Source organism: Dendrobates tinctorius, unplaced genomic scaffold (genome assembly GCF_039654945.1).
Source record: "Dendrobates tinctorius isolate UK_male_01 unplaced genomic scaffold, ASM3965494v1 ptg000143l, whole genome shotgun sequence".
In the NCBI taxonomy this organism is placed as follows: domain Eukaryota; kingdom Metazoa; phylum Chordata; class Amphibia; order Anura; family Dendrobatidae; genus Dendrobates; species Dendrobates tinctorius.
This window is the reverse complement of record NW_027361810.1, coordinates 37,312,137-37,336,870: the sequence shown is the minus strand read 5'-3', so window position 1 is coordinate 37,336,870 and position 24,734 is coordinate 37,312,137. Positions and strand designations below refer to the sequence as shown.

General features: G+C 46.0%; 1 protein-coding gene across 3 annotated transcripts in view; it reads left to right on the top strand.

Moving 5' to 3' along the window:
- Positions 1–24,734, top strand: part of LOC141049372 (polypeptide N-acetylgalactosaminyltransferase 3-like) — a 62,532-nt gene that overhangs the window by 21,997 nt on the left and 15,801 nt on the right. For all 3 annotated transcript variants that reach the window (XM_073545778.1, XM_073545776.1, XM_073545777.1), the window contains 6 exons: positions 2,570–2,742; positions 3,367–3,516; positions 7,901–8,135; positions 12,345–12,462; positions 12,599–12,799; positions 15,119–15,250. In XM_073545778.1, coding sequence (XP_073401879.1) covers positions 2,570–2,742; positions 3,367–3,516; positions 7,901–8,135; positions 12,345–12,462; positions 12,599–12,799; positions 15,119–15,250 — 1,009 coding nt within the window. The remainder of the gene's footprint in view (positions 1–2,569; positions 2,743–3,366; positions 3,517–7,900; positions 8,136–12,344; positions 12,463–12,598; positions 12,800–15,118; positions 15,251–24,734) is intronic.

The window sequence follows — 24,734 nt, the reverse complement described above, 5'->3', positions numbered from 1 at the left end:
AAAAAAAATTACTCTGATCACTGTTGTGTTTCAGAGAAAATATAGTCTTAAAGCCGGCCGGATGCAGAGTGACTAGGATGACTTATCCAAAGCAGGTCCCCGGTGGCTTCTGTCCCCTCTGCTCCCTAGACTGACCGGTCTCTCTCTATGTTTGTAACCAGAGAGATCTGTCACTCATGGGGAGCAGGGTTATGTATAAGCTGCGAGGCCCTCCTCGGACCAGTCATTCAAAACTCATTGCCGACTTTTTCAAAGTATATTTTCTTAGAAGGCTGGTTTTACACTTGCCATGTTTTTGTTGGCCGTGTTTGCGGCCCCAATAGATTTCTATGAGGCCGCAAAATCGGCCCTCAAATATTAGTAGGAGGGCCGTGCTCCGTATGGCTGTAAGGGCCGTGTTTGCGGCCGTGAAAAAATATCAAGCTTGCTCAATATTTTTCACGGCTTACGGACACGGCAGCAATGCATTTCAATGGTACCTCAAAAACAACGTTAGTTTGTTTTTGCGGTACACCGTATTTGCGAATTGCCGTTTTTTTCCCTACTATTTGTTATAACAGGGAAAAACGGCAATCCGAGAAGGTTTTTTGCGGCCTGTTTTTGCGGGAGACCGCAAAAATCACGGCAATACGGCCCGCAAAAACAGGCCGCAAAAATGACGCCGAGTGTAAAGCCAGCCTAACTCTGCATTTCAGAGTAAAACCTACTTGGCTACAAAAGCGGATACGATCTCTAACTGTGACCGGCATAAATCAATCAGCTGACAGTTTCTTTGGAATCTTGCATATTTCCTCTAAAATTAATTAATAAAAGGAGTTCTCGGTTTTGGTTTGATAATTTTGATACAAGATACGTATAGTCTGGGGTGAACATAACACCTATGATATCTCTTTAGATTGGGGAGGGGTTTGAATTATTCTCTGTGTTAAATTTTGTAATTGTTTTTACTGTAACTAGCATCCATTGGAGACCCAATTACGGATGACAATGGGTCGCCCTCCCAGGGCCGTGGGGTACTCGGTACCGGGCCGGTATCAGCGGGATGTGTCACAGCAGTGGGGACCCGGTCCGTGGCCCTGGGCGCCCAAGTTATGGGGGAGTGTAATGGTTTGAATGAATAGTTCGTGACGCCACCTGTGGTGTTCGGCAAGTGAGATGTTAGGCCGACGCTGCATGCAGATCCTCTGGGGCTGGTGGTGTGTTGCAGCCAAGATGGTGAAGCTGCCCACAGTTGAAGCTGTAGCCCCAGGGCAGTGTAGATGTGCAATTAGAGGAGAGACACAAGCGGTGTAGAAGCTGGTACCCAGATGTAGCGGTGCTGGGTGCGTTGGCGCCAGAATGAATGGAGGACACCAGGGCTTGTAGTTCCAAAGCTTTACTCACAGTCTGTAGTACACACAGGTGCCTGCCTCCGCGCCGTGTCCTCTGGGTCAGGGACTCAAGATGGAATGCTCCCTTCCAACACTCCGCCAACATGTGCCTTTCTGAACGTCTCCTCTATAGCGCCTTTAAGTGTGAAGTACTCCCAGTACTGAGTTACACTGGAGTGCCTCCTGACAGATGTTCCCAAGAACTCTACTTGTACGGCAGACAGCTGTAGCCTGCTTCGGGGACTCCCTACTCCTGAGTCCCGGCTCACTATCCAAGTTGCTGTTGTGCCCCATGTCTTAGATGGGAGTAGTGCATCTACAGCCCACTACTCCACCGGTGTCTGCTGCAGAACCATTAGTGTCCATACAACCTCGGGGACCGGGCCCCAGCCTTGCGCTTAGAAATTCTAGGTAGGGTTCTTCCTCTAACCCACGTCCTCTCTGTTCCCTTTTACTCCTTCGTTCAGTTCTAATCTCTCTCTCTCTTATGGAAGATCAGGTTTCAGTTCAATGTCTTTCTCCTTCTTTCCCTTTGCCGTGCCAGCAGACCCAGGTCACTTAGGTCTGCTGCAGCACATCCTTCCTCCATCCCTATTCCAGGGATCTCCTTTTCCTCACTCCGCTCTGAGTTGCTTCCTCTCTCAGACTGACCTGTAATCCTAAACCTTCCCGCTCTTTATGTATTCTCAACTCCACCCACCTCCCAGCACATTTCGTGTTCCAAGCAGGGACCCACCAAAGGTGCTCTGCTACACTCCAAGCAGGGAGCCGCAATGCGGCTTTGCTGAACTACTGTGTTGTGTGGGATGCAGGTGTTGGAGCGTGGTCAGGAGCCTCCAAGTTACCTGGATGGTGGGGCACCACACCTCAGGAGGAGGTGCCGTACCTCTGTGGTGACTGAGCCTCAGGGGCGCCACAACAACCGCTCCCTACGGTGCCATTAGTTATTGGTCGAATGAAGCCGGACCCGGCAATCATGCCATGCCCAGGGTACTTGGCGATTATGTACTGTAATCGCTAGAGCCAGTAGAGCAGTGTTTCTTAACTCCTCAAGACCCACCAGCAGGTCATGTTTTCAGGATTTCCTTAGGGACCTTTGCCACTTTCCAAAAGCTAGGCAATCCTTAAGGGATTAAATTCCATCTATTTTTTTTTTTAATTTTAATTATTGAAATTGTTCATCTTTTACCTTCTTAAAGGTGCATTGAGCAAAAGTTCAAGCGCTGTCCTCCACTGCCCACGACCAGCATCATAATCGTGTTCCACAATGAAGCCTGGTCCACGCTGCTCCGCACGGTGCACAGCGCCATGTACACATCCCCTGCCATTCTACTAAAGGAGATTATCATGGTGGACGACGCCAGTACAGATGGTAAGCTGGGAGGGTTGGTTAAAGTTGCAATTTTTTTTTTATTTTTTTATAATTTAATAATGTTTCTTAGAGATCTGTCTTCATATTGATAGTTGTGTAATAAAACTTTAATTCAGACTAGCGGCTCTTAAACTTGAGGCACCGCCTTGAATGAATGTCCTGCCTCAAACCGTCTGAAAAAATCATGGGTCCTGTCTTTAAAATCAAAATGGTTTCTATGTATTAATATGCAGTCTGCTAAACACATGCATTTAATATCCCATAGTGTTTAATATTGGTATTAAACAGATCAATCAAAGTCCATAGATCACAAAAATCTTCCAAGAGGAGATGCATCTGTAATGGAGACCGGCGCACCGCCAGGTCAGGATGATATATTTGCAACACAGTAAGGACCGACCGATGCCGCACCAATGACCTGCCCAATGGCTTGTGTTTTGGCACTTTTACCCATGGGAATTTTTTTTTGGGGGAAAACTTCTTTAACTTGGCAGTAAGGTAGTATGAAGAATAATCCTGAGCTTACTCTTGTGGTGGCTCAAGGCAACTTAAGAGGAATAATTTACATAAATCATTAAATTAATTGTTTACATCTGAATAACCTATTTTTTGTTTTGATGTCAGAATATTTAAAGGATAAGCTGGATGAGTATGTAAAGCCGTTCCAGATTGTGAAGGTGGTGAGACAGAAGGAAAGGAAAGGACTCATCTCTGCGCGTCTGCTCGGCGCCTCGGTAGCCACAGGAGACACACTAACATTTCTGGATGCACATTGTAAGTAGCCCTGCTAACTGGTCATGATATAGGAGAGAGATGAGTGAATCTTTTGACACTTGAATTCACCAACTTTACCAAAATTAAAGGAAAAAAGAAAAGTTAAATTCATGGTGAATCATTTTACAGCAGCTGCAAGTACTCCAAATACCCTGAACAATCATGTGTAACACTCTGAGGCCTCCTAGGACTGTAACCATCCCTTCTCAAGTTCCTTAATGCAAACACAGCCTTATTAAAGTCGAACTGACTGCCATATATATGGCTGTGGGTGAACAGATGATAACCATTCCTAAGTTCTGTGCTTTCACACACTGTCTGTACAGTTTTATCAGTATTTTATGTTTTGGTTTTTTTTTCTTTCCTTTTGCAAAGTTTGGTATTGGCGTAATCATAATGACCAAGAGAATCGTGTTGTCTGGTTGTTTTAGCACACAATGTGCGCATGAGAAACTGGACCCAAAAACAGTAATGGATTTGCAATTTTTTTTTACATCTTGATTAACTTAGAATTTATATTTCATGATTTTCCAGTAAATTTTTATGGTAAAGTGATTGGTGACATTCAAAATTACAGATTGTCCCATAAAACACAAGCTGCCAGATATCGGTCAGTGTGAAAAAAAAAATGTAAAGACTCTTGGAAGAAGGGCAAGTAAAATAAAAGTGCAAAAATGAAAAATGTCTCAAGAGTGAAGGGGTTAATAGAAATAGCAGTAAATAGAAAAAGAAGCCAGCTCACCAGTAACCAGAAGCAGTATCACGGAGGTCCGTAGAGACCAACGTCGGAAAATCAGAAAAAGGGGAGTTTTGCTCCAGCTGCGTAAAATTCTTCTTTATTTGATAGAGTTAAAATTGACACATCATTAGACTCTCCATATAACCGCACCAGAACAAGACGAGATGAGGCTACGCGTTTCGACCTACATGGTCTTTATCCATGTAGGTCGAAACGCGTAGCCTCATCTCGTCTTGTTCTGGTGCGGTTATATGGAGAGTCTAATGATGTGTCAATTTTAACTCTATCAAATAAAGAAGAATTTTACGCAGTTGGAGCTAAACTCCCCTTTTTCTGTTAATAGAAATACAGTGTACAGTGAGCTCCACCTAGTGGTGTCCGATGGCATGTTTTTTTTTTTCTTTTTTGTGTAGTAAGTTTGCGTCTGGGACTTGTATATAAAAAAATAACAGAATTTTATGGTAAATGGTGAGTATTTAAGAATTGATGCCCCTGCTGTTTGTGTCAATGTGATAAGCAGGACTCTCCCCGTATTTGGTGAACGCTAAATCCCAGGGGTGGGTAATTAATTTTCCCGAGGGGCCACATGAAAGACTGTGACTGTTGTGGAGGGCTGATCCAATTCTGCTCAATATTAATATCGATATTTTATAATTATTATATTATTGATAATGTTATTAATTGTATCAAAATGGTATATTAAGCAGAATTAAATATGCTGACATCCCCCTTTATATCGTTTGAACCCGAGCACAGCCCCTTCTGTATATCGTATGAGCCCCCCAACAGCCCTTATATGTAGCATATACACTGCATGAGCCCCACACAGCCTCCCTATATAGACTGCATGAGCCCCACACAGCCTCCCTATATACGCTGCATGAGTCTCACACAGCCCCCCTATATACACTGCATGAGCCCCACATAGCCTCCCTATACACACTGCATGAGCCCCACATAGCCTCCCTATATACACTACATGAGCCCCACACAGCCTCCCTATATATACTGCATGAGCCCCACACAGCCTCCCTATATACACTGCATGAGCCTCACACCGCCTCCCTATATACACTGCATGAGCCCCACACCGCCTCCCTATATACACTGCATGAGCCCCACATAGCCTTCCTATATACACTACATGAGCCCCACACAGCCTCCCTATATATACTGCATGAGCCCCACACAGCCTCCCTATATACACTGCATGAGCCTCACACAGCCTCCCTATATACACTGCACGAGCCTCACACAGCCTCCCTATATACACTGCATGAGCCTCACACAGCCTCCCTATATACACTGCACGAGCCTCACACAGCCTCCCTATATACACTGCACGAGCCTCACACAGCCTCCCTATATACACTGCACGAGCCCCACACAGCCTCCATCTTTATACTGCATGAGCCTCACACAGCCTCACTATATACACTGCATGAGCCCTACACAGCCTCCCTATATACACTGCATGAGCCCCACACAGCCTCCCTATATACACTGCATGAGCCCCACATAGCCTCCCTATATATACTGCATGAGCCCCACATAGCCTCACTATATAAACTGCATGAGCCCCACGCAGCCTCACTATATACACTGCATGAGCCCTACACAGCCTCCCTATATACACTGCATGAGCCCCACATAGCCTCCCTATATACACTGCATGAGCCCCACACAGCCTCCCTATATACACTGCATGAGCCCCACACAGCCTCCCTATATACACTGCATGAGCCCCACACAGCCTCACTATATACACTGCATGAGCCCCACACAGCCTCACTATATACACTGCATGAGCCCCACACAGCCTCACTATATACACTGCATGAGCCCCACACAGCCTCACTATATACACTGCATGAGCCCTACACAGCCTCCCTATATACACTGCATGAGCCCCACATAGCCTCCCTATATATACTGCATGAGCCCCACACAGCCTCCCTATATACACTGCATGAGCCCCACACAGCCTCCCTATATACACTGCATGAGCCCACACCGCCTCCCTATATACACTGCATGAGCCCCACACCGCCTCCCTATATACACTGCATGAGCCCCACACCGCCTCCCTATATACACTGCATGAGCCCCACACCGCCTCCCTATATACACTGCATGAGCCCCACATAGCCTCCCTATATACACTGCATGAGCCCCACATAGCCTCCCTATATATACTGCATGAGCCCCACACAGCCTCCCTATATACACTGCATGAGCCCACACCGCCTCCCTATATACACTAGATGAGCCCCACACTGCCTCCCTATTTACACTGCATGAGCCCCACACATCCTCCCTATATACACTGCATGAGCCCCACACAGCCTCCCTATATACACTGCATGTTGCCCCCATAGCTTCCCCATGTGCGGCATGTCTTCCCCATATGCAACACAATGTGCAGCACCATGTCACCCCCGTGTGCAGCACCATGTCACCCCCGTGTGCAGCACCATGTTGTCACCCCCGTGTGCAGCACCATGTTGTCACCCCCGTGTGCAGCACCATGTTGTCACCCCCGTGTGCAGCACCATGTTGTCACCCCCGTGTGTAGCACCATGTTGTCACCCCCGTGTGCAGCACCATGTTGTCACCCCCATAGCCGCCCTATGCCCACCCAAATAGCCCATACACATAAGGAAAAAAAACACCACACACTCACCTCGTCCAATTCCCTGGCACTGTGCTTCTCTCCCTGCCTCCGGTGCGCGGACACTCCGGCATAAACAACAAATATGAACCTAGCACTCAACTTAAAGGTATTTGTAAGGCGGTGGACACCGCATCTGGAGGCACGTTTACCCCTCTCCTATATACTGACAAGCTCATTACCTTAGAGAGATCATTCTCCTCAATGCCTAAAGCACCATCGTCCTTTCTGATAGATGCCTATAAGCTCTACACAATCTATATACCACACGTAACTGAAGAAGGTCACATTGACCGAAATGTCTTTTTTCGTGTACTACAATAAACCGCCTTACAAATACCGTTAAGTTGAGTGCTAGGTTCATATTTGTTGCTTTAACGGTTTGGGAACCTAACCTTAGCACCATCTTGAGTTGTGCTCACGGTGTTCTTTCTACTCTGGCATAAACAGCTGACGCGATGATGTAATTTCATCGCGTCAGCTGTTTCACACGCTGATTGGTGGAGGAAGTGGCCGGAGGCCCCTTCTCCTCCAAAGGAGTCAGCAGCGCTGCACAGAGCCGCGGTGCACATGAAAACAGCGAGCAGCCAGGCGGGCATCGTGCGGCCCGTGGACCTCTGATTTCCAGCCCCACGGCTGTCTCGGACCGCACTTTGCCCAGGTCTGCTATAACCCGTCCTTGCCGTATAATGTTCAGTCAATAAATTTTGCACCCTCTGTAGCTACTTTTTATAGCCACAAGTTACTAGAGGTTTGTCTGTTTGATCATCAGAAGTTCTTTGTTTCTCCTACAACCAAGTCAGGAATTTATTGTAGAGAACTTGTAATCGTCATCATAACGACACAAAGTGAAACCCAAGAAGATAATTATAGGTGTAAAGTAAGCACAAGGAACTCAAAATAGTACAGATTACCCAACACCTGGCAGCGCTCTGTATTCCATGTAACGTGCTAATTCTCCCTTATGTTCTTAGGTGAGTGTTACTACGGGTGGCTGGAGACGCTGTTGGCAAGAATCGCTGAGAATTACACCGCAGTTGTCAGCCCAGATATTGTCGCCATCAATCTTGACACTTTTGAGTTTGGCAGCCCATCACCATACGGAAACAACCGCAACCGAGGGAACTTTGATTGGGCCTTAGGATTTGGATGGGAGACAGTGCCGGATTTGGAGAACAAGAAAAGGAAAGATGAGACTTACCCAATAAAGTAAGATGATAGATCCGTTTATACAGAGATTGATTGTCATAGAAAATATTAAGATCTCTGAAGCCACTAGTGAGGGGGACATTCACCCCCCTCCCTTTTCTTTCTTTTGCAATAGAACAAGAGCTTGCAATCTTAGCTGCCTTAAAATAGACTGGTACAATGGGCATAAAGAAGTAGGAAGTTAGGTATAGTTGAGAAGTGACAATCTGAATTAACATTCATGCAGCTCCTTTTTGAAATAAAAGACCCCTGCAGTGCCAACCAGGGTGTCTATGGTGTGTAGACATAGTTTCATAGATTGGACAGGTAATTGAGACAGGAAAGGTCTTTTCAGAGGGTTGGATAACAAAGGTAAATGTGTTTACATATAGATGGAGAAGTGGAAGAAGCTTGTGTTACCACAAGGGGAAATGTTATATCTACCCTAGCCAGCCTGGCCACGGGGTCCACATAGAAATATTGGAGTGTGTATAGATCCAATAGTGATGGGACCTACATTTTGAGCTTCAGGGCTAATCAGGGAAGAATATGAATGTTTTCCCATAACTGTAACACATGCCTGTAAGCCCCAAACTCAATAGTGGCCAGATAACTGTCAACAGCCATGTCATGTTCACTAGCGATGAAAAGGTAAAATCCTGATAAAAAATATGGCAGCAATCTCAAACCTCTGTGATCATCATGAGTGAAGATATTGCATAAGTTGGGAAGTTCATAAAATCCTGAAGGGCTGAGGACATCCCACAACCCAGCCCCTGTGAGATCATCATGGGGGGGTGTAACTCAGATGCTGATAAAAGGTCAAGACACATTATGACCTGTGTTCCTGTAGAGAGTTACATACTGGTTCATGCATGAATTCTGTTCACTCAACGACTCCAAGTGTTCTCCTTCGCTAAGCGGAATCATATCTGTGTTATGTGTAGTAATTTTTTTTGTGTAAATCCTGTTTTATTTTAGGTAACTGTACATGCTGTACTGTTTTGTCCCCTTTGTAAAAACTTTTGTAGATTTTTTTTATTTTTTTTTATAAACACTGCTTATCATTCTGGATTAAATATATAATGTATTAGTTCTGTTCCCAAAGCCATATGCTACCAGAGCCAGACCTCCAGTCAGCCTGTATAAACAGCTGGTGGTGGCAGCGAGTAGTCTTGGGATATCGTGTGGTTCGCAGTAAAAGTACCGCTGGGGTATATACGCATATTCCATGGGTTGGAATCGTAGGTGTATTTACTAGACGCTCACTGTTAGTTTCCTGATAACCGGCCTATTAGTGGAGACAGCATGCCTCCTCCTCCATTATTCATTGGTCAATTGTGCACCGTAATTGTGTGGACGATAGGGGGCAGCAGAGAGCTGTTCATTCCAAAGAAAACAGGGTGGTTCAGTTACGACCCCTCTGGCTACTATCTTTGACATTGATGTTTAGTATTCTTCAAGACAGAGCAAACTAAAGCCCCCATACATAATAGACTAATGTCTCCTGAACCCTCCGATATCGACATGTTTGTCCTATAGCCTAATATTTATAGGGGCGCTGGCTGACTGATGGTCAAGAGAAGTCAAGTACGGATTTCCGATTTCGTACTGCCAGTTTCATTTTTCTACTGTAGATAAGCCGTCAGTCGATGACTTTCCGAACGAGCACTCCTATGTATGGGAGAGTCGGCTGAGATGTCTACGAATCAGTCGTCCAAAGCCTCATCCTATCGGCAGCCATCTAATGTGCATGACTCCCATAGACAGCAAACTAAAGTTGTACTAACGTGCTGATATCTTTGGTATTGAACTACAGTCTAAAGCACATGGGGGGCCTCCCGTATTTCCCTCAACAGATGATGTGGGGTTCGGGGAAGGGCGAGGATTCGGCTGCTGAATTTAGCCAACCAGTTGTTTTTCTTGTTTTTCCGTGGAGATGCATTTGTTCAGTCAAGCCGAGTGATCCTGTGTGTTGGAGAGAGGGATGTCCAACAAATAGCTGTCTAATGTGGTATGGGGGCATTGAGAAAGCTGTTAATATGATTAATGCAACGTCCTTATACCTGTATAGTAAATGCACCACAGGTACCCTATGACTAGCAGATAAATAAATACACCTACATGTCATTGCAATCTTATAGACCTAATTTTTACTTTGAAAATGATATTATTTTTGGGAGTACAAATTTATGACGACCTTTGACACTCTCAGTGCTGGAATGAATGTGTCAATGTATCAATTAAGGAATTTCCTTTTAAAACCTTGTGGGGGCATCACAACACAGAACTAGACCCCAATCAGAGGACCATAAAACATCTGGACTCCTTATCTATGAACTGGTCCAATGTTTATATTTATGTTTCTCCCTCTCCCATATTGATAGTTCTGCTTCACGTCACTTGTCTTATCTATTGCATTTTTTCTAGGCTGTATTGTGCATAAATATGTGACTTCAGATTTTGTATTAGTCTAAACAGCACAAACCCAGTAAATAGTAACCATGGCAAAAACTCAAAATAGAATCCATAAACAACAAGAAGTATAAATTGCCAAAAATACCAATTTTATTGAATACAAAAATACAATAATACACCATCTGATTGGTGATGGAGGCGTGTTTTATAACATTATGCGCCGTTGATTCTCATTGGTCACGTCCTAATTTCTACTCTTATTTAAACTCTGCCGCCCCTCACCCTGGACACGCCCCCGGAAGAAGCAGGCGGCGAAACGCGCATCAGGGTGAGGGGACGCTGGAGTACACTCTCTTATAAAGGTAACGATACATCATTTTCTCTGTGCACTATGGCACTTTCTTGATTAGGTTGCCTTACATGGTGACTGTGTTATTTACACACGGTCTCTGAGTATTTGTGCCTCTAGTTTACAGAGAGACTGTTCTCACTTTTGGGGAGTGATATTGTTTGAATATTATCTATTTTTGGGTATTACTCATGGTCTTTTATAGAATGTAATCTGGATCATTGACATTGTTATGTGATTGGCTTACACATGTTCTAGTCTGGGTTTATGTATTTTCTCCTCATGATGATTTTGTGAGTGTGCATAGCGTCCCCTATATGGCATTATGCTTTTGTCATTTTATAACTATTTTGAATAAAAGGATTTTTTAATATTATTGGGATCTCTTCTTTGTTCCATGTTATTTTTCATGGGATTTGTGCTATATTTTGTTGGAGACCATCAATTTTTTGTTTTAAATTATATGTTATCATTTTGTTTTTCTTTCTCTTCTCAACAATTCTACCATAGTTTTTTTTTTTAATTGTGCAAACAAAACATGATGACCATTTATTATGAAAGAAAAATAAAATAAAATTGGAGTGCAGTTACATTCTGATGTAACCTCCATCCGCTAGTTGCATTTTCTTTTTTGCCAATATGTAATGGGTCCTCTACTTGATGCCGCTCGGCAGAAAAATATTAGTCCACAAGGTGAGTTGTCCATGGATCAGTGACTTATAATTCTGTAGAACAGCACAAAGTTCTCACGATTTACGCCATATTCTAGTACAGAGTTTGTTATAGGCAATAAACCTACACTAGAGTCCTGCAGCCGCTCCTGCTGCTACCACAGTCTGCTCGGAACTGACAGTTATAGTTTGATTTTCCTATTGATCTCTGATTCTATTTATTTGCAAATGCTTTTTTCTTGACCCTCTTAATCCTGACCTCGTCTGCCCTCTTAAACCTCCCGAATTTTTCCTCCGTTTGTCTGACGTAACTTCTGACTGACCTCATGGTGTCTGACTACTGCTTTTTTTTCCTGATTCTGTCCATGGTTCTGTCCCTTCAGTTACTGACCCCCGACTAGTTTGATTTCTCTTGGCTCATTCTCGCTCCTCCGGCCAGCAACTACTCCGTGGCCCCAACTCAGGGGGCCCTGTTTAAAGTCTGGGTAAAGGCTGAGGTCTCTGTGGGACCTGCTAAGTTAAATGACTAGCTCCAAGTCTGTCCAAGGTTGCGATGATGGCATCAGACACGCTTTGCACCGTCTTTTTACAGATTGGGAGTCACCATTAATGGATGCATCTACATTGTATTGCATCGTCCTCTGCTGGAAAGCAGTAACGCAAAATGTGATTTTCAGTAAAGATGAAAAAAAATTGAAGCTATTTAGAACCTTTTGTGGATTGATAAATTAAACATTTAGGGCATTGAAATAGAAATTTATCAGTCAACTATAAATGTCTACTTTCATATAGGACACCAACCTTTGCTGGCGGTCTCTTCTCAATATCCAAGGATTATTTTGAACATATTGGAACTTATGATGAAGAAATGGAGATATGGGGCGGTGAAAATATAGAAATGTCTTTTAGAGTAAGTAGATGCATATATCTCACATTTTGATATCTGGAGATTTCTTCTATTTACGGACTTTATTGTAGACCTTATTTGTTGATCGTCAAGCCACCTTATGTGATTGTCCGCTAATATTTCCATTTATTATGCCCAGGTATGGCAGTGTGGAGGGCAGCTGGAAATTTTACCCTGTTCTGTTGTCGGCCATGTGTTCCGCAGCAAGAGTCCTCATACCTTTCCTAAAGGTACTCAGGTGATCATCCGGAACCAGGTCCGCCTTGCCGAAGTGTGGATGGATGACTACAAGGAAATATTTTATCGGAGAAATCGGGAAGCTGCAAATATTGTCAAACAGGTAGATAAGACCAACTTCTCGCTCTAAGCAAATTTAAAGAAAAAAGAAAAAATAATTTTATTGGGGTCTTGAAGCTTAAATTACAGATACTAAAATGGGATACCCTGATGTCCCAGGATTACATGCAGTTTTCTGTGCATTCTATATTTATATGGTCTAGTGGAACAGATGTAATAATTCAGCATCACAAGTCCTCTAATGTACTTTTTTGTGACTTTTGACAAATTTTTGGTCAGTGGTTTGTAATTAAATGGCTTATACTTGTCAGATCCTTTTCACTCCATTGACCTAAAAAGGCTTATAGTGGGAGAGGGGAGCTGAGAAGCTCACCCCTGGACGTGTTAGTAAATAGTGTTTGAGTATGGATTCTAGTTAGAGCAGCTGTTCAAAGGCGCTCCTAAAAGAGCCTGACTTTGCGAATAAAAAAAAGTTATTCTTTAAAGATCATCTAAATATATACTTAACAAGTGAATTCATATGCTGGCGAACGGCTGTAGATCTGTAGAATATTAATGTAGATTATTCATTGAAAATAAGCAGAAACTTACATAACAATATACGTAAGAAACCTATCCACATGTTGAAGAAAAGGAATCTGTGTGAAATTCCACTTACCACTATGGATACCATCAACAGGCTGTTCAGCACTTGGTAATGGTCTGCATGGGACCATCATTTGTACTGGTGCATACGGACCTTAAAAATTCAATGCATGTGAGTGGCCGCTTTAGTTTCAATTGCTTGTTTGCAGTCGACCAACGTAATTAGTAAGGGTTTTGCAAAAGATTGATAACAATCACTTCTTTTGGCCAGTTGGCTGTTGCACACGATGGGGCCCCTGTACAATTTGGCACAGGGGCTTTTTGCTGTGCCTCTGAAGAAAAATAAGGTTGCTAGGGGGCAGTCTTTGGAACACTGCACTATTCTCCTTTGCAAAAAATGCAATTCAAGAACTTTTATTAACACTAGGTGCATTATGTATTTTATATAATATAATCTACCAAACAGTTGTCAAGATGTAGAACACGGACCATGATTCACTAATGTCTCATCAGTCCCAAAATGCTCCAGTCTTAATCAGTATCTCCACTGTGTACTTGAAAAATGCCAGAACTGCAAAAATCTAGCAAGGGTCCAAATGTAATATAAATTATCGATTAGCATTTGCAAAGTTATGAGTCTCTGTTATACACTCCATTATTTTTTTGTGATTCCTTATCTCCCAAACACCATGTTGATAGTGCTGTTTTAACTTCCCATTTTATGCTCTTTTAGAAGCTGATCTGAGCTGCTGCTTCAGCAATAATCTGTACTCAAAAACTACTTACAAACACTTCCATTGTCTGCGCATGGGAGAGGGGAGCTTAGAAGCTCACACCTGGAAGTGTTAGTAAATAGTGGTTGAGTATGGATTCTAGCTAGAGCAGCTGTTCAAAGGCGCTCCTAAAAGAGCCTGTCTTTGCAAATAAAAAAAGTTATTCTTTAAAGATCATCTAAATATATACTTAACAAGTGAATTCATATGCTGGCGAATGGCTGTAGATTATTGTTAATGTAGCTTATTCATTCAAAATCAGCAGAAATTACAGAACACTATAGAACCCCATCCACATGTTGAAGAAAAGGAATCTATGTGAAATTCATGACATATACTTTATTTTTTTTTCGTTTGCAGCAAGTACCAGTGAATTCTTTTGCAGATTTGTTGCAACATTTTACAACAGATAATACACTCTGCATATGGCACAATCTGCATAAAAATCTGCACTTAATCAGGACCGGTCACCAAGTAAAAAGTGGCCAGTTTTTGCTCTTTTAGTGCTGCTGCTCCCCGGAGTATTCTTTTTCATTTTGTCTTTCTTTAAAGCCACAATACGGTTCTGGAGATATGGAACCTTTTTATCTGATTTTTATAGGCTTTACCGAGGGGGTGTTGCTCATAGAATTATCTGGGGCCGTGTCTTTAGGCTGCTCCTCATACTTGACCTGTGAGAAACGCACTTTTGGTAAAAGACCATATAAATTAGCACTAAATAAGTATGCTCCTATCTCTGGAACCGTACTGCAGATTTTAAAGATAAGAAAAGTGCAATATTTAACTTGGCAGTGGGAATAAAATAAAAGCAAAAACTGTATATACTTTTGACTTTGTGACAGGTCCTTTTTAAAAATGGTAATCTGTGCGCTGAGACCGCCGTAATGTAAAAAGTCCATAGTGCCTACATTTTTTGTTGTCATTTACTGAATAGGTTTCACGCTAAGTTGTTCTGTTCTTTACCATTCTAAACTATAAAAAAAAAAACATTTTTTTTTTAATAGAAAGCCTATGGAGATATATCAAAAAGAAACAATTTACGAGAAAACCTTCAGTGCAAGAATTTTGCATGGTATCTGAAAAATATCTATCCTGAAATGTATGTGCCAGATCTGAACCCGCTCATCTATGGAGATGTAAGTTCAAAATCGCAATAATTGTCTTTTTCTAAAATCTAAAACACACACACGCCACACCACACACACACACACACACACACACACACACACACACACACACACACACACACCAAACTTTCTCCTTCGCCTCATTGGGGGACACAGGACAGTGGGTGTATGCTACTGCCGCCAGGAGGCTGACACTAAGTGGAAGAAAAAAGGTTAGCTCCTCTGCAGTATACACCCTCGCCTCGATTGCAGGCGGAATCAGTTCTTGCTTAGTGTCCTAGGAGGCACACACGTCTGGTCTTTTTTCCAGACTTGTTTATTTTTTTCATTTTTTCCATGAAGATGAGACAGGAGCAACGGACCCTATTGAAAGGGTCCGATTTCCCCAAACCAACAACAGGCGAGCACGTGCGAGTGTCTCCTCCATGTATCCTTTCCCGCAATGCGGGACATGATGCCGGACTCGCCCTGACCACCCTAAGGTATCGAAACCTTAGGCTGTACAGAGGCCTACGAATAGTCCGTGCGGCCCCCACTGCACCACCAAGGCTAGACTGCGATGCTGCAAGGCGGCGGACGGTCCCTCTCCTCATCCCTTGGAGGGAAAGATGGAGCTAGCGTGCCTGCACCATCCTTGATTTGGATGCAGCCTCCCCCCCCCTAACCTGAGGTTCAGCTGGAGCACCAGGGGTGAGGCGCTGAAGGAGGTGGGCTGGGAGGGCTCCTGAAACCCCCAGGGTCGGCATTCCCCTGGGTGGCAGCAGCGGTCGGGCGCCAGCATGCGCCCCCACAGTGGTAGCACTCGGCAGTGTATGTCCTGACCAGGCCTCGGTTTCTTGGTGGTCCCCATGTCCAGGTGGGTGCTGTAAATTTAGTCCCAGGCTTCTGCCGGTACTAGGCCGTGGGCGGAATCCCGTCCCCGTGACGCGCATACTTCCGGCAGACCCACCCCCGGAGCCTCGGGCGGTTGCCGAAAAATTTAGTCCCCGGCTTCAGCCGGCGCTAGGCCTCGAGCAGAAGCTTGGCCCATAGGACGTCACCAGCGGCGCCTTCTCTCCCTGCAGGACCGCCCACACACCGAGGCGTACTTTTTGGTAAAGGGTGCAGCGGTTCAGCAGGCTGGGCGCCTAAAGGGGATCCAGGACTGGGCACAGGACTGGGGTAAGTGCTACCCCTGAAGGAGGAAGGCCACCTTTTTTTTTTTTTTTTTTTTTTTTTTTTTTTTTTTTGCCAGAGGCTAAGCATTAGTGGGTCGCCCTCCCAGGGCCGTGGGGTACTTGGTACCGGGCCGGTGTCAGGGGGATGTGCCACAGCAGCGGTGACCCGGTCCGTGGCCCTGGGCGCCCAAATCAATGGTGGTTTGCGGTCAATGGAATAGTTTTGTGTTCGGCAAAGGAGGTCTCAAGCCGATGCTGCATGCAGATCTGCTGGGACTGATGGTGTGGTGAGCAAAGATGGTGTAGCTCCCCACAGGTGGAGCTGTAGTCCCAGGGCAGTGTAGGTGCTATGGGTGAGGAGAGGCGCAGGATGGTATGGATGCTGGTACCCAGATGTAGCGGTGCTGAAGGTGTGAGCGCACAAATGAATGGAGGACACCAGAGCTACAGTTTCAAAGCTTTACTCACAGTTCATGGTACACACTGGTGCCTGCCTCCGTGCCGTGTCCTCCGGGGTAAAGACTCAGCCAACCTCCCGGGCAAGTCAGGGCTCTCCCCTCCAGCACTCCGCCAACATATACCTTCCTGAATGACTCCGCCAATGCTCCTTGTGGTGTGAAGCACTCCAGTACTTAGTAACCCTGGAATGCCTCCTAAGAGATGTTCCTAGAACTCTACTTGCATGGCAGACAGCTGTAGCCTGCTTCGGGGATGCTTCACTTCCGGCTCTCTATCTGTGTTGCTGTTGTGCCTCAAGTCTTGGATGGGAGTAATGCATTTACAGCCAACTACTCCACCGGTGTCTGCTGCAGGACCATAAGTGTCCATACAACCTCGGGGACCGAGTCCCGGCCTTGCGCTGAGAACCTATAGGCAGGGTTCCTCTTCCAACCCACGTCTCCTCTCTGTTCTCTACTCCTTCATTCCGTACTTAACTCTCTTTCTTATGGAAAGTTAGTTTACAGTTCTACGTCTTTCGACCTTCCTTACTTTCCCGTGCCAGCTGGCTTAGGTCACTGAGGCAGCTGCAGCACTCCTTCCTCCATCCCTTCTTTCAGGGATCCTCACTCCTCTCTGAGTGACTTCCTACTCCGCTGATCTTCTGTCAGACTGAAGCTGTAATTCTAAACCTTTCCAATCTTTTATATGGATCTACACTCCACCCACCTCCAAACACATCCAGTGTTACAAGCAGGGAACCACCAGAGGTGCTCTGCTACTCTCTAAGCACTGAGCCGCAATGTGGTTGTGCAGAACTACCCTGTTGTGTGGGGTGCGAGTGTTGGAGTGCGGAAAGGAGCCACCAACTTACCCAGACGGTGGGGCACCACACCTTAGGAGAAGGTGCAGTACCTCTGTGGCGACTGAGCCTCAGGGGCGCCACATTAGAACCCTGCAGGCATATCACCTAGCAGGGCCACCATGCCCAGAGCAGCTAAGACGTACACGTTTCTGTATGCTGCGTGCACCTCCTGTCGGTTCGCCTTCCCACATGAAAGATCTGTGAAATCTGCGAGTCCGAAGTGCCCAGGAGCCCTCCCCTGCGACTGCCCGGAATGGGCTCTGCCTCTGTCACAGTCTCTACGGCATTACGAGAGCAATCGAGTCCCTTCAAGCCCCAGATAGGGGCAGGGATAGTGGCTCGCCTGTCTTGGAGGGGTCCTCCACCTCACAGGAGCCTCCGGCCTGCAGGGGCCGCTCTCTCACTAGGCAGTCACGGGGGAATCAAACCCACACAGCGTCTCCCGGTCCGTCCGTTGCCTCGGCATCCATGAGCTCTGCCTCTCGCTCGCCCTCGCCAGTAGCCGATAACGAGAACTCGGATTACGACTCGGATGAGCCCCTTGACTTAGTTACTCTGGGTTACCAGGAAACAGTGAACAGCCTTATCGAGGCCGTCAACCAGACCCTGGGGATTGACAATAAATCCACCCTGGCCTCAGGGCACAGAGTGTCATTTAAGCGGGTCAAGCAGCCTCCTAGAGTAATTGCCGCTCTCCCAGAGTTGACGACATAGTACAGCGACACAGGGAACGGCTGGACAGGCATTTCTTAGACCAAAAAATGCTTGACGTTTGAGGTGGGTGGAATCCCTGGCGGTAGATCCACCCGTGTCGCGCTTGGTCTCTAAAGCCCTGTCGTCCATACCTAACGGTTCCTCGATTAAGGATCCCTCCGACTGTCTCATAGAGAGCCTGGCTTGCTCAGTATTGGAGGCGTCGGGTTCAGCACTTTCTCCCTCGTTCGCTGCAACTTGGGAAGTTAAGGCCATGGGCTCTGGGTCTGAATCATTATACAGAGCCTTGCAGGGTATGGATCTGCCTGCGGAGATAGCAGATATTGCTAATCAGATTGCGTTGGCCGCGGACTACTTGATTAATGCGTCTTTGGATACGGCTAGCTGCGCAGCAATCGCTGCTGCAAATGCAATCTCTATTAAGAGGGGCTCTGTGGTTGAGGACTTGGTGTGCAGATTCAACCTCCCAAGAAGTTTCTAACTTCTTTACCTTATCAGAGCGGCCGCCTATGTGGGTGCCACCGGCCATTCCAGTCTGAGCGTGGCTGCGTTCGCCTATTTGGTGAAAGGTTGGACCAGCTTATCTCTGACCGACAGGAGGCAGGAGCAGTTTTCTCCCTCAATAAAGGGTTAAACAGCTTTTTCGTCACCTGCTTCAGACACGGTTTTGGTCCTTTCGCAACCCCAGGGGGGCTTCAGCAACCAACTCCGCCGTTGCAGGTTGCCCCAACCATGACAGAGATCTTCAAGTCTCATATAGAGCCAACCCATTGGGGAGAATGCGATCCCAACAAGCCCAGATCAAGGGGACCTAGATCCCAAGGATCTTCGGCCTAATGGCTCGAGGCAAGTGCCGGGCGGCACCAGCAGAGTAGGCGGTCGCCTACGCTGGTCTCGCCATGTCTAGCTCTCCTTCGTGCATGACACATGGGTAAGGGAGCTGGTATCCTTGGGGTACAAGTTAGACTTTGTCAAACAGTCCCCAAGATGATTTTTTTCTCTCTCGTCCTCCCAAGGTGGAATCCTGGGCACAAGCCTTGTTTAGGGCCATCGAATTGCTCCGGAAACACGGTGTTGTCATCCCCGTCCTGGAAGGCGAAAGAGGTCAGGGTTTCTATTCCGACCTGTTCACGGTCCCCAAAAGGGACGGGACTGTCAGGCCCATTCTGGACCTAAAGCTTCTGAACAGATTTGTCAGGATCAGGCAGTCCCGGATGGAGTCTCTCCACTCGGTCATAGCTGCCATAGAACAGGGAGAAGGTTTGGCTTCTGTCGACATCCAAGACACGTACCTGTACTTCAGAAAGTTCTATGCTTCGCTATCAGTGGCCTATACTTTCAGTTCGCAGCTCTCCCCTTTGGGCTAGCTACCGCCCCTAGAGTGTTTACTGGGGTCAAGGTGGGTGTCAGGGTCATCTTGCCTTATTAAGGAGACCTCTTAATCAAGGGCCCCTCATATCGAGCATGTGAGGAGAGCATCAACATCATGCTAGGTACTCTTGCCCACTTAGGGTGGTTGGTCAACCTAGAGAGATCATCCCCGGTCCCAGCTCAGAGGAGTTTTCTTTTAAGGATGATCTTCGGCACCTCCCGAGGGTTGGTAATCCTCCCTCGAGACAAGGCCCTAGCTCTTCGGCAAGGGGTCCAGATACTTCGCCACCCAGTCCCTCATACCTTTCATCTTTGCATGAGGGTCGTAAAGAAGAGGGTGGCAGCAATGGGAGCAAGTCCATTTGCCCAACTCCATCCTCGCCCCTGCAGCACGCCCTCTTGGCATCATGGGACAAGAACCCGTTCTCACTCGACCACCAGTGGCGGTTGTCCAGGCAGGTCAGACAGGCACTTGGATGGAGGACAGTCAGTTCCTCCTGTCTTCAGGGGAAACCCTTTCCCCTGGACCATGGGTTGGTGGTCACAACTGACGCCGGTCTCCTCGGCTACGGAGCAGTCTTTTTTGCAATCACGCGACCCAGGGACGGTGGTCGCCGCAGGGGGCTCGCATCCCAATCAACTTGTTAGAAATTGAAAACCCGGCTGGCTCCGCAATGTTTTCATCATCCTCTAGCAGGCCGCCCCGTCCGGATTCAAGTGGACAACGCCACGGCCTTGGCTAACATGTACGAAGTGAGGCACATCCCTCTCTGGGCCGAGAGGAATCATTCGGTGATCTCGGCCTTCCACATTCCGGACGTAGAGAGCTGGGCAGCAGGCTTCCTCAGCCGGCAGGGTCTTGTGTCCAGGGAATGGCCACTACACCCCGAGTTTTTTCAGGCAAGTATGCCGATGTTGGGGAACACGTGGACCTGATGGCCTCTGGGGTAGGCGCCAAGGTGGTCATGTTGGTCGCCTCGGTCCCGGGACTCACAGGCAAGCACCGGGAATGCGTTGGTTCTGCCATGGAACCAGTATTCGCCTCCCATACCTATTTCCCCCACTGCCGCTATTCCCAAGAATCATCAAGAGGATCAAGGCAGAAGGAGGTTCCAGTGGTGCTACTGGCCCCAGATTGGCCTCGGCGGGAGTAGTACGCAAACCTGGTGCAGCTACTCACTGTCATTCCTTGGCGACTGCCAGGGCGCCCAGACCTACCTTCTCAGGTCCTGAGCTACCACCCGAACCCAGGGGCCCTGTGTTTGATTGCTTAGCCATTGAATCTTGGATTCTGACCTAGGCTGGGTTCGGACGCAATGTGGTTACTACAATGGTTAGTGCCCAGAAGCCCGCCTCAGTACATATTGTCCACCACACCTGGAGGATTGTCTTTTCATGGTGTCAGGACCACGGTCGTTTTCCACTGTGATTCTCTATTCCCAACACTTTGTCGTTTTTTCCCAGTCCGGCTTGGACTCGGGTTTAGCTCCAAGTTCCCTTAGGAGACTAATATCTGCCTTATCCGTCTTGTTCCAGTGCAGAATCGCTACCAATCTGCAGGTATAGACTTTCAGCCAGGGGTACCCCCTATAGGAACCCTTGGAACAACTAGGACCTTAACCTGGTACTAGGCGTTCTGCAGGAAGCTACATTTAAGCCACTACAATAGGTATCTTCGACATACCTTCCCTGGAAGGTGGTGTTCCTCGTGGTGATAACATCAGTCAGGTGGATCCTGGAGCTGGCAGCTCTATCTTGCCGAGCTCCGTTCCTGATATCTGACAAGGAGAAGGTGGTTCTTAGGCCAGCTGCCCCTTTTTCTGCAGAAGGTTGTTTCCTCATTTCATTTTAATGAGGCTATTGCCTTGCCCTCCTTTTTTTCCCAGCACCAGTACACCGGGTGGAAAAGGCTCTTCATACGTTAGACCTGGGGAGAGCTCCCAGGAGGTACGTGTCACGGACGGCATCCTTTCGTGAGACAGATACGCTGTTCGTACTCCCTGAGGGTCGCAGGAAGGGACTTGCTGCCTCAAGAGCGACAATAGCCAGGTGGATTCGGCTGATGATTCAGGAATCCTACTGCACCGGAGGCGCAGCTGTGCCAGCAGAGATCAGAGCGCACTCAACTCGAGCAGTGGGCGCCTCTCGGGCTCTTCGGCACCAGGCATCGGCGGAGCAGGTATGCAAGGCGGCAACCTGGTCCAGCCGGCACACATTCTCCAAACATTACAAATGTCCATACGCTGGCTTCAGCACATGCAGCCTGGGTAAAAGGATTCTCCAAGCAGTGGTGCACCCTTACACAGTAGGTGTGTGTAGCTTGAACCGGTGAGTCGACTCCCCACTTAGGGACTGCTTTAGGACGTCTCACTGTCCTGTGTCTTCCAATGAGGCGAAGGAGAAACATGGATTTTTGTGATAACTCACCGTAAAATCCTTTTCTTTGAGACTCTCATTGGGGGACACAGCACCCACCCTGTTAGCCAATTGGCTCCTTTTTGTTTATTAATAGGTATTTATGATACCAGGTGGGTTTTCTAGACAAGTTACCTGCATTGAGGCTGATTTTGTCTTGTAGATCTCCTACTGCTTTTGCACCGAACTGATTCCGCCTGCAGTCGAGTTGAGGGTGTATTCTGCGGAGGAGCAGCTAACCTTTTTTTCATCCACTTAGTGTCAGCCTCCTGGCGGCAGTAGAAAAAACAAAAAACAAAAAAACTGAACTGAAGTAGAATTGAATGACCAAAAGGAAAAAAACAATGTATGCATATACCCTAATAAAAATAAATAAGTAAAAAAGCAAGTGCATTAAATAACATAGGGTACTTAGTAAACACTATTTTGATCAAAAAAGTATAAAGCTGTCCCACCACGACAAGGTGTACCCATTTGAGACAGTAACTACACTAACGGTTAAAACCTACCTAGTGTGAATAGTAGCAGAGTCTCTGGGTCCCAAACGGACACCCAGCTTCAGAGGGACTAAATAAACTACACAGCTCAGTAGAATGGAGGCCACACCCTATTTGTACTGAATACAAAAATGCTGAAGAAAAAACAAAAAAACTGAACTGAAGTAGAATTGAATGACATGCATGATGTAAAAGCATGATCACATTGGCCATAAAAGCAAGCAAAACCAAAGGAAAAAAACAATGTATGCATATACCCTAATAAAAATAAATAAGTAAAAAAGCAAGTGCATTAAATAACATAGGGTACTTAGTAAACACTATTTTGATCAAAAAAGTATAAAGCTGTCCCACCACGACAAGGTGTACCCATTTGAGACAGTAACTACACTAACGGTTAAAACCTACCTAGTGTGAATAGTAGCAGAGTCTCTGGGTCCCAAACGGACACCCAGCTTCAGAGGGACTAAATAAACTACATAGCTCAGTAGAATGGAGGCCACACCCTATTTGTACTGAATACAAAAATGCTGAAGAAAAAACAAAAAAACTGAACTGAAGTAGAATTGAATGACATGCATGATGTAAAAGCATGTTCACATTGGCCATAAAAGCAAGCAAAACCAAAGGGAAAAAAAAAAAAAATGGCCAATGTGAACATGCTTTTACATCATGCATGTCATTCAATTCTACTTCAGTTCAGTTTTTTTGTTTTTTCTTCAGCATTTTTGTATTCAGTACAAATAGGGTGTGGCCTCCATTCTACTGAGCTGTGTAGTTTATTTAGTCCCTCTGAAGCTGGGTGTCCGTTTGGGACCCAGAGACTCTGCTACTATTCACACTAGGTAGGTTTTAACCGTTAGTGTAGTTACTGTCTCAAATGGGTACACCTTGTCGTGGTGGGACAGCTTTATACTTTTTTGATCAAAATAGTGTTTACTAAGTACCCTATGTTATTTAATGCACTTGGTTTTTTACTTATTTATTTTTATTAGGGTATATGCATACATTGTTTTTTTCCTTTGGTTTTTCCTGGCGGCAGTAGCATACACCCACTGTCCTGTGTCCCCCAATGAGCGTCTTGGAGAAAAGGATTTTACGGTGAGTTATCACAAAAATCCATGTTTCAATGCATTTTACTGGTATTTTATGTGATATACCAATACTAAGTAGCAAGTATTTAAATATAAAGGAAATGATAAGCGGTTTTCTAAAAATTAAAAAAAAAAATAATAGGAAAATTGTGTGATGCATTTGTATTCAGTCCCCAGGTGTCAATACTTTGTTGGAACACTTTTCATTGAAATTACTGCTGCAAGTCTTTTGGGGTATGTCTCTACCAGGTTTCACATCTAGAGGTTGAAATTTTTGCCCATTCTTTTTTGCAATCTAGCTGTAGCTTAGTGAGATTGAATGAAGGCGTCTATGAACGCCAATATTCACGTTTTGCCACAGATTCTCAATGGGATGTAGTTGCACACATTATCATCACTGTCCCCGATAGGGCTCACAATCTAGATTCCCTATCAGTATGTCTTTGGAATGTGGGAGGAAACCCACGCAAACATGGGGAGAACATACAAACTCCTTGCAGATGTTGTCCTTGGTGGGATTTGAACCCAGGACCACAGCGCTGCAAGGCTGCAGAGCTAACCACTGAGCCAGCGTGCTGCCCACATGTAGGGCTGTCATGTGACTGGGTCGTTCACACACATGAATATGCCAGGATGTTTAGGTTTGTTGTCCTGCTGGAAGGTGAACTTGGGTTCCAGGCTCAAGTCTTTTGCAGCCACTAACAGGTTTTCCTCCATGATTGCTGTGTATTTAGCGCCATCCATCTTCCCTGTTCCTGCTTCTCTCTATCTCCATGGATATTTGATTGCATACAAACCCCATATGTAATGCGATGCTGCAGGTTTCTGAGGTGCATATGGTAGAGAGTAAAGGATGGAATCTCCAGCGCTGGACTTCAGTTAAAAATACATCATTTATTGGTGGAACCATGAGTAAGACCCTCTAGGTCGAAACGCGTTGGT